This window comes from Glycine soja, chromosome 14, assembly GCF_004193775.1.
Source record: "Glycine soja cultivar W05 chromosome 14, ASM419377v2, whole genome shotgun sequence".
NCBI lineage: Eukaryota > Viridiplantae > Streptophyta > Magnoliopsida > Fabales > Fabaceae > Glycine > Glycine soja.
Window position 1 is genome coordinate 29,517,701 of NC_041015.1, and position 10,918 is coordinate 29,528,618.

General features: G+C 30.6%; 1 protein-coding gene across 1 annotated transcript; it reads left to right on the plus strand.

Annotated features, from left to right (window-relative positions):
• The first annotated feature begins 4,231 nt into the window (after positions 1–4,231).
• On the plus strand, positions 4,232–10,532 carry LOC114384917 (probable methyltransferase PMT10). The gene is made up of 9 exons (XM_028344759.1): positions 4,232–5,126; positions 6,243–6,392; positions 6,468–6,738; positions 7,432–7,542; positions 7,742–7,901; positions 8,448–8,705; positions 8,837–8,959; positions 9,666–9,743; positions 9,822–10,532. Exons 1-9 carry the CDS (start codon positions 4,500–4,502, stop codon positions 10,024–10,026), a joined length of 1,983 nt encoding a protein of 660 aa, XP_028200560.1. The 5' UTR covers positions 4,232–4,499; the 3' UTR covers positions 10,027–10,532.
• The last annotated feature ends 386 nt before the right edge of the window (positions 10,533–10,918 follow it).

Genomic DNA, 10,918 nt, shown 5'->3' on the forward strand with positions numbered 1-10,918 from the left:
AAAAATATACGGATTAAATATTTTTTATTTAATCTGGGTTACAATTACAAAATTTAATGTATACTTAATTTGGATAACTATTACAAAATTTAATGCATTAAATATTTTTGTAATAGTAACCCGAATTAATGAATTAAATATTTTTTATTTAATTCGGGTTACTATTACAAAATTTAGTGCATAATTAATTCGGGTTATTATTGCAAAATAAAAAAATATTTATTTAATATATATTAAATTTTGTAATAATAAAAAAAATTTGTGATAGTAAATATTTTTATTTTTAAAAAATATACAAATTAAAAAATATATAATTTATTAGTACAACGCTCTAACCAATTGGGATAATGAGTCAATTAGGTTATAAAATAAATAATGTTATTATACATATCATATAATTTCTAATGCATATTTAATGCGCATGTAAATTTAAATAATAAATTTTGTGATAATTAATTTTGATATAAATCATACGAATTATTTAATCCATATATTTTTTTTAAAATAAAAAATATTTACTATCACAAATTTTTTACTATTACAAAATTTAATATATATATATATATATATATATATTATTTTATAATAGTAACCCGAATTAAATAAAAAATATTTAATGCATATTTAATTCAGGTTACTATTACAAAAATATTTAATACATTAAATTTTGTAATAGTAACTCGAATTAAATAAAAAATATTTAATGCATTAATTCGGATTACTATTACAAAAATATTTAATGCATTAAATTTTGTAATAGTAATCCAAATTAAATATACATTAAATTTTGTAATAGTAACCCAAGTTAAATAAAAAATATTTAATTCGTATATTTTTTTAAAAAATAAAAAATATTTACTATCCCAAAAATTTTTACTATTACAAAATTTAATATATATTAAATAAATATTTTTTATTTTGTAATAATAACCCGAATTAAATATGCATTAAATTTTGTAATAGTAAAATACAAAATACAAAATAACATAGACAAATTTAAAATAATTCAAAAATTTAAAAACCAAAAAAATAAATTAATTCACGAAAGAAGGTTCTTTCGCAGTTGGAAATAACAACAGCGGAAGAACCTTCTTCCGTGGTTTCCTTCGGAAGAAGTTCTTCCACGAGATGGCACGGAAGAAGATTCTTCCGCAGTTGAAAATAACAATGGAAGAACCTTCTTCCGTACGAAGGTATTCGCGTTTTTTAAACAAGGACAATTTTGCCCATTCACATAATTGCTGGATGCACCAGCAATGTTGCTGGGTGCACCTAACAACTCCCTTCAACTTGGCTTGACCTAGCGGGCCAATGGGTCAACCTAGTCTATTTTGGCACCTTTAAATGAACAAATAACAAGGAAACAAAAAAAAAAATATAATTTTCAAAATAAAAATTATTTCATATTTATTTTTCAAAATAGGTTTTAACCATTATTGGCCTTTTGTTTTTATTGCGGTATATTACTTTTCAAAAAACCGTATATAGAAATTAGTTTTCGAAATAGAAACTATTTATTTTTTTGTTGTAGTAAAAGCTTGGTCAAGTAATTGTAATATTTGTCTTTTTTTTGTTATAAGTAATATTTCTCTCTAGTATTCCTTTTTATTTTGGCGTATATATGAGTTAAAAAAAACTGAAAAGGAAAGCTTTAAAGAGTTAGTGCTATAAAAATTAAAAATCACTAGTAGTAGTTACTAGTATAACTTTTCAGTGGAAAAAGAAATTATAAAGATACGTCTATAAAATAAATAGGAGAGAAAAATAGTTTCTCTTAAGAAAACATAAATACAAAATTAATTAAATGGTTAAAGTTGATTAAAAGTATGTACTTAATAGTAAACTTGTACTAGTATATAAGATAAAAAAAGATTTTTTTTTCGTAAATACAATTCTCTCTCCTACTTTTTTCAATCTACACTACTTTGTAGTTTAATTTTTAATATATACTACTTGGGACTTTCTCTCTCCTTTTTATTTTTTTAATTTAAAATATTATATAATATAAATTTTATATTATATAATTTTTAATTAGTTTTAAAATTACTTATTTATTAAATTAAATTTTATAATTTTGTTTTTTTAATTTTTTAAAGAAAAAATATACAGATAAAGAAAATAAAAAAATTGGATAATTAGAATACAATTTTTTAGTTACTTTATATGTACTTTTTTAGTTAAATTTATGTGCTGTTGATATTTTTTTTTGTTATGTTCGTTAATTAAAAAAATAAAAAAATAAGTTAATAGTATTAAAATAAACTAAAAAACACAATAAAAAATAATTGATATATTTATCTTATATAATAGACATAAAATTTCAAAGAGTAGTAACTATTATATTGAAAATACTTTAAAAATATTTATTAAAAATATCTTTAAATAAAAATATATTAACAATATCTTTAAAAATATTTATTTAGTAGTTATTTGTTGCTTAAGTAATAAGAATTGATATTTTTATTATTTATGACTTGCAAATATGAAAAGAAAAGATTAAAATATCCAAAAGATTTTTATAACTGTTAGAAACTATTTTTTATAATAAAAATATATTGAAAATATCTGTAAAGATATTTAATTAACAATTATTTTTGCTGTCATCTGACTTAATATGACAATAATATAAACGAGATTAGTGGAATTCTGATCTAAGGAGGAGAAAGAGGACGCCAACAAAAAAAAATGTGAAATTTTATGGGTAACATAGTCATAACACAAATAGTTATCCTAACATATCTTCATCTTAAGTTTTTCTTTGGCCAAGTGTAATTGTTTAAATATTTTATTGATAATGCAATATAATGTTCTTCTATAAATAAATTATTAAACAAAAAGTCTTCTCATTTTTAATTAAATTTAATGACATAAACAAACTAATTATAATTAGTAATATAATTATATTAAAAATAATTATATTAAAAAATTCAGATTTTAAATAAAAATATTTACCTAAAAAATATGTTAAGTAAATTAAGTAATAAAAAAATAATTATATTTAATAATATTATTTTCTTTAAAAAAACTTAAAAACAAAATTATAAAGTTTAATTTAATAAATAAGTAATTTTAAAACCAATTAAAAATTATATAATATAATATTTATATTTTATAATATTTTAAATTATAAAAAAACAGAAAGAAGAGAGAAAGTTTTAAATAGTATATATTAAAAATTAAATTAAATTGAAAAAAAAAACTGGAAAAAGATCTATTTAGGGAAAAAACCCTAAAAGAAAACCCATTTAAAATTACTAAAAGAAGAAATAAAAAACTACTCCTACTACTAGTGATAATTAACCAGAGCATAGCCGCCGTAGCGTGTTCGTTGTGAATTGTGAGGCGTTGTTGGGACACGAGACAGTACATCGCCAAATTTAAAGCCGGCAAGAATGGACCCACGCCCACGCTATCGGCATGGCCACATAAATACTTTAAAAATGTTTACTATTTCCAATTTAAATTATTATTCATAATCAATAGTACTATTTTATTACAAACACTTTACTTTTTTATAATATATTAAATTAATTCTGGAAGTAATATTATTATTCAATTTATTTTTTTAAGATAAGAAAATTCATTTTAGTTTTCAGAATTATTAAATATAAATCATTTTAATTTTTATATTCCTATTTTAAAAATTAAAATAACTTATAGTTTATAATACTAACGATCAAAATTATTGTTGTTGATTAATTTAAAGATTAAAAGGACATTTTTATAATTAAAAAGATTAATTAATTTACGTTCATAATTTATAAATTAATTAAATGCACCATATTCTCTTTAATAATTGTCGACCGACAAAAACAAAAACACCAATATAATATTTTCTTAATTATTATTGTCTCCAAATTACTTCAATTGATCTATAAAATCAACATCAAAAAGCAATTTAAGTAATATAAAATGTCTTTATTTAATAAGAATTAAATTATTATCTTTTCCAATATAATATAAGAAAAATATTACACAAACATCGTTACCGTCCATTAAACACCAGGAGACAAAAAAAATTATAAATTTAACAGGATTTATAACATGATAAAAGAAATTGTGAGTGAAATCTTTGAAATAATAAAATGTATGCTCATAATAGTATAATATAGAACATCGACAACTATGGACCGACGAACGAACGTACTAAAAATGAACGGAATAACTGAACAACAATTTTGCCATTGAGTTACCAATTCACTTTAACAGCAAAATTTGCTTTTTCTCAGTATATTATGATTCAGAAATGAGAAGAACCTTTGTTTCCCAAAGCTCTTCTTTTTCACTCTCATACTCATCCTAGTTGTCACTGTTTCGTGCACCCAACACACCACAACAAGTAACAACACAAGAAGTGCACACAAACGTTATCCCCTCCCAACAGCAACAACAACAACAACGTCGTTCTCGTATCGTACGATTCCCGTCGCTGAATCATCATCAAAATTCAAAAGCAAGATCCACAGTTTCCTCTGTTGTCTCTCACACACCCTAAAAAAATGAAGTCTCTAACGACGCTCTGGCCTATGGATATTCTGAAAACCTCTTCTTTCGTTAGAATCACCGCCCTGTCACTCTTCTCCTTCACCCTCTTCCTCTTCCTCTTCATGCGCTTCTCTCCCACCTCTTATTCTGATCTCACCTTCTTCTCTTCGACGGCAGAGGCACCCTCCCCCGAGCAATCACCACCAAATTCGCCTCCTCCTCCTCCTCCTCCTCCTCCGTCTCCGCCGTTGCCTACGCCGCCGGGAGTGAAAATATTCCGTGTGCCGCCGTTACCGCCGGTGGAGAGGATGGGGGTGCTGGACGGTAGCGGCGTGATGACGGAGGATTTCAAGGTGGGGGAGTTAGATCCCGGTTTCGAGGAAGATTCTCTAAACGACACCTTTTCGAGCGTTTCAGGTGGTGGGGGTGTGAGGGAGAAGGTGGAGAAGTATAAAATGTGTGATGTGAGAATGGTGGATTATGTGCCGTGTTTGGATAACGTGAAAACGATGAAGAAATACATGGAGAGTTTGAGAGGGGAGAAGTACGAGCGGCATTGCAAAGGGATGGGCCTCAAGTGTCTGGTGCCCCCGCCCAAGGGGTACCGGAGGCCCATCCCGTGGCCCAAAAGCAGAGACGAGGTACTATTCCGGATTCGGACTCTGTAAGTTTTTTTTGTTTCTTTCACCGGCCAACGTTAGTTGTTAATTTAGTTTGTTAGCTATGAAACATGAACTCGAGACAAGACACATACACAGACAAAGAAGTGTCCAACAAGTGTTCGGGTGTGTCGGTGTCGAAAATGTGTCTCACACCGCAACTCTTCAAACGAAAGAGATGTTTGTGTTTCATAGTTTGTTAGGGTGAGGGATTTGAACCCTCCACCTCTTTCTCCTCCCTTCAGTCACCAAGTCAATCTTATAACTCATATATTTTTTTCTTTGGGAATGCTTATGCTTCCTTGTGAAATGAAAGGTTAATGTTTTCTTCTTCTTTGGGTGGTGAATTTGGGAATGTTTTTGTTTTGTCTTCTTGTTTGGTTGTGTCGATGGGGAAATGGGTGTTTTCCTTACTTTGTTTGTAGTTTTGGTGAGTAGTGGTTTTGAAATAGTTGTGTTAGCACACTTGACATGGAATTTGTGAACACATTCTAGTCTTTATTGAAAGGAAACATGCATGATTTCTTGAGATACTTACTGTATTTTCGATGAGGAGCTGAATGAGAAGGAGATGGACTGTAACTCTGACAAACTGGTGGGAGGTGATAGAAATTTAACTGTTAGGGATTGTGGAATTTTCATTTTTTTAATCTGGACCTTTGTCATTAGGATAATTTAGAAATGAAAATTTGTCATCTGGAGTCTAAGCACCAATGAGAATAGTAGATTAGATGATTGTCATGTGAAAACAAATAGAGGGAGACCAAGAAGGACTTTAGAAGAAATTGTTAAGTGAGATCTTCTGGTAAATAATATTCTTGAGAATTTGGCTTTTGTCCAAGTCCTATGGCATTGTGTGATCTATGCAGCCAACTTTAGCTAGTGGGATAAGGCTTTTGTTATTGTTGTTGTTAGAGTCTTAAGCATTTAGAATTTTGTTTCATATCTCAATTAGATGCTGGGAGCCGAATCTGATTTTGTGGTCAACTTGCTGAATTTTGATTTAGCAAACTCATCAAATTTAGATTGTGTCGTCTGGCACTTTTCAATTGGTTTCGATTGGGAAGAAAGCATTTTCTAAGTTATATGCAATTACAGGTTTGGTTCAGTAATGTACCCCATACACGTCTAGTCGAGGATAAAGGCGGTCAAAATTGGATATCAATAAAGAAGGATAAATTTGTTTTTCCTGGTGGTGGAACTCAATTTATACATGGTGCAGATAAATACCTGGATCAGATTTCTGAGGTTAGTCTCTTATTTAAATTCGTTCTGATATTTGTTGCTAACATACTGAGAGCTATTTTGAAATTGAATGTGCAGATGGTTCCTGAAATTGCATTTGGTCGCAACACCAGGGTTGCTTTAGACGTTGGCTGTGGAGTGGCAAGTTTTGGTGCTTTTTTGATGCAACGTAATGTGACCACTCTTTCAGTAGCACCAAAAGATTTTCATGAAAATCAGATTCAGTTTGCTCTTGAGCGAGGTGTGCCTGCCATGGTAGCGGTATTTGCTACACACCGGTTGTTGTTCCCAAGCCAGGCATTTGACCTGATCCATTGTTCAAGATGCAGAATTAATTGGACTCGTGATGGTAGTTCCTCTCTCTGTTTAAACCTTTCATCTCTCATTTTTCATCTCCTAGCTTTTCTTTAGTTTTTTTTTTATATGTGAAAACATGTAGTGCCTTCACTGCCTTGTGACAAACAATTCTTTTTTTTTTTCTCCAATCAGCAATGTGACTAAAACAATTTACAATAGTAATTGAGCTACCTATGAAATGGATTGGTCAAAGAATAAAAAGTGTTACTAGGTTAAATATATAAAGTAAAGAAAGACAACTCAATGCTACTCAGGCACATGGCTACACCACAGTGGCAATTGAAGGTAATTGTGGTGCTCTCGTTGATCCTTTCCTTTGTATGAAGGAAAGCCAAATTTAAATATTTGATGATTTGCTTTGAATGTTGGAGGTTTGAAGAGCTAGAAGCTACTAAGGTTGATGAGCAAAAGGTCAAATAGGAGTTTTCTTGTTTAAATAACTTGTTTCTTGACTTCTATATTTTTGGCAACCTTTCTTAATTCTTGGATCTCCTGATTGTTTTGCAAAATGAATTGTTGTGCTATGTTAGATGACGGCATTGTTCTTTCAATTTTTGAACTTTCTCTAGATTTCTTCATATTTTGACTCGACGAATTTAAGAAAATTTGGATAAAATTACGATCACAATTATGCTTAATCCAGTTCTTAGTACTGATGTTCTGTTTTTATATTGCTTTAATGGAGATGGAATTTTGCTTCTTGAGGCCAACAGGCTCCTGCGAGCGGGTGGCTACTTTGTCTGGGCTGCACAGCCTGTTTACAAACATGAAGAGACCCTTCAAGAACAATGGAAAGGTAGCTCATATTTTCTGTGTTCACCATAACAATAGTGTACATCTTTCAGTGGGTTGATACTTAGGGGTCTACTATTTTCTCCCTTCATTCTTTGTGATCAACACTCCAACTTCATATGGTATCAAATGACCTAGACCTTCATATATTGAGATGAGTATTTAGTTTAAAGTTTAAACCCATTGATATTTGAACTTAACAGAAATGGAGAACCTGACAGCTAGCATTTGTTGGGAACTTGTACGAAAGGAGGGCTATATTGCTATATGGCGGAAACCTATGGACAATAGCTGCTACCTTAGTCGAGACATTGATGCACATCCTCCATTATGTGAGTCCAATGATGACCCCGATAATGTTTGGTATGACCCCCTACATATTGTTTAATTCAGCCATGTTATATATCACTCATTTGTGGTCTTCATGATTAATTGAACTGGGATGCAATGGCTAGGCTAATAAGAGTCCCATATTTTAAAGATTGATTGTCATCCCAATTATAGTTAAGTAATTGTTGCAATTTTGGCCTTCTATATGGATTCGTAATATAATAGTTTGGCTTGTCAATTAGAATTTTCCACCTGCATCAGATCACTAATGCATTCTTTTTATTCCTTCCAAATTTCTGTTTACTTTTTCATACCAGGCTAACATTATAGTTTAAAAAAAAAAAAAGAAAAAGTATGGTTCATTTATAGTTAACAAGATTGCATAGAGATGACATTGGATAAAAAGAGCCCACACTGGAAGAGTTATAACCTTCTTGAAGAATCAATAAAAAAGACATGCTTCACAAAATTAGATGGTCTGGAACATCTTGAGTAATAAACATGACAAAGCTTTAATGTTCAGAATTATGTAAAGTAAACAAATATCAGAACTTGTGATAAACGCAAAACATTTTGCAGGTATGTTGGTCTTAAGGCATGCATCACTCCATTACCTAATAATGGATATGGAGGAAATGTTACAGAGTGGCCTTTGCGGCTTCATCAACCACCAGACAGGCTTCATAGCATCCAATTGGATGCCATTATATCCAGAGATGAACTCTTGAGGGCTGACACAAAATATTGGTTTGAAATAATAGAAAGTTATGTTCGGGCTTTCCGTTGGCAGGACTACAACCTGAGAAATGTAATGGACATGAGGGCAGGATTTGGAGGGTATGGGAGTATTACATTTCTTGTTTTCTTTCTCTGTTTTATATTACATTTGTTGGTTATTAGGCTTCTGTAGTTGTCTGGCCTTGCTGCTATCTGTGTGTATTATGATGTAACTTTCATTATAACTGCAGAGTTGCTGCTGCGCTGCATGATCTCCAGATCGACTGTTGGGTTATGAATGTTGTTCCTGTCAGTGGGTTTAATACCTTGCCTGTTATATATGACCGTGGGCTGATAGGAGTTATGCATGATTGGTATGAAAAATTTTCTTGGATATTTGTTGAGTTATTTTTTTATGTGATTGGTGGTTTCATACTGCATGACGTAGCCAATGTAACAGCATAATAATCTAAGCTGATTGGCATGTGAAATTCAGAGGGCCTTATTGGTTTCTGGTGTAAGAAAAATGGTCAAGTTCCAGAAAATATGTTTTAGAATATTATTTTCAGAAAAAACACGTGGAAAATGATTGAAACAGTCTTGACTTATATTTACCATTCATTGATATTTCTTTACTCTAGCATGAAAATGAACATACTCTATCTGGGGTTGTTACCACCCAGTAATTGTTCTCTCCAAACATACATGCTATATACTTCTTGATTGATTTTCATTTTAGCTTTATATTATTAAAGGTGATATGTGAATTTGCTTTTTTGTTTTATTTGTGTTGGTTGAGAGCACACTATATATTAGAATTCAAAGTCGATAACACAATTCATAGCACCTACTTGGCTTATTGCTGCAACCTTGGAGGCATTTGAGCATAATAAGCAACTAAGCACTTATTGGAAGAATGAGATCTACACTAGAAGATATACATGAAAATGAATAGCAGTAGTTTATTTATTTATTCTACTTTTAAAAATAGATGTCAAATATTTTCATGTCTCTTTATTTTCTTAATTTTGACTGGTAGGAATTTTATCCTGATGCCTAAAATTCTTTTTACGTTGGCAGGTGTGAACCATTTGATACATACCCAAGAACATATGATCTGCTGCATGCAGCAGGTCTTTTCTCTGTTGAAAAAAAGAGGTGTGTCATCACACTATACTTATGCCTCTATAGGCACATGCCATTATTGGTGTTTGATGAATTATTTCTTTCTTTCAGGCAAAAGTGTAACATCTCAACCATTATGCTTGAGATGGATCGGATGCTAAGACCAGGAGGACGTGTATATATACGTGACACCACACATGTTATAGGTGAGCTTGAAGAAATTGCAACTGCACTGGGATGGTCAAATACCATAAATGATGTAGGAGAGGGTCCCTATTCAAGCTGGAAGATATTAAGGTCTGATAAAGGGTTCTGAATTGCTCAATTGTGTCTGTAACTTATAGAACACCATATATTGGCTCATGCAACCGGAACATGGTACTCCACCAGAAATCTCATTTTGTGCCAGAAATGTGGCCAAAACTAACCCATAAAAAATTCTGCTATTTGCCAGAAATGGTAGTCTTAATTACAATGTTGAATCCCTACTAACAGGTTTTCTTGTAAACACTTTAAAGAACTTGCCTTGTATCAATCTCTACAGCATTACTAGATATGTTTAGATGACTTTTTTTTTTTTTTTGATAAACAGATATTTTAGATGATAATTTTGTGTATATGATTCTAGTGTGATGTAAGCTTAAGTTATTGGGTAGAATGGACCAAATGCTGGAAATTTGTTTATGATGTGTCAATAAAGCCTCACTTGTAATATGGTCTGTTCCCTTCCCTCCCACCAGCTTGGGGTTGAAATCGGTTATGTTTACTTTGTTGTTGTGACAAGATGGCTGCTTGTTCGAAACCACAAGCATTTACTATTAAGAATACTGTTCTTTGACTCACCTGAATGTTATTTTGGATTAATGGGTTCGTAGATATAACAACGATGTATTTTAGATGTTTTTTTTGTGATTCCATATCTGAACGTTATCATGGATGTGCTTGGATTATGGAAAGGATCAAATAAAGTGGAACAAAAATTCTAGTACCCTCTTTCCTAAATATAAGAAATTTTTTTAAGATTTGTTGATTTTTTTATAGGGTTCTTTTATGTTGTCTTTTACATTAATTATTTTTGGATCAAAATATTCTTAATTACTCTATAATAAATTCTATGAATTAAAAGGATAAATACATTCTCTCTTGTAAGGATTGGAGAAGAAGACTAGCACATATTAACTAATTAGGTAGAAAGTGGTTAGGAAATA

Bases quoted from the DNA above. Each gene is read 5' to 3' on its own strand.
- LOC114384917 (XM_028344759.1), top strand. From the start codon at position 4,500: ATGAAGTCTCTAACGACGCTCTGGCCTATGGATATTCTGAAAACCTCT. The intron at 5,127-6,242 runs GTACTATTCCGG...ATGCAATTACAG, and splicing joins GGCCCAAAAGCAGAGACGAG to GTTTGGTTCAGTAATGTACC. The intron at 7,543-7,741 runs GTAGCTCATATT...TGAACTTAACAG, and splicing joins CCTTCAAGAACAATGGAAAG to AAATGGAGAACCTGACAGCT.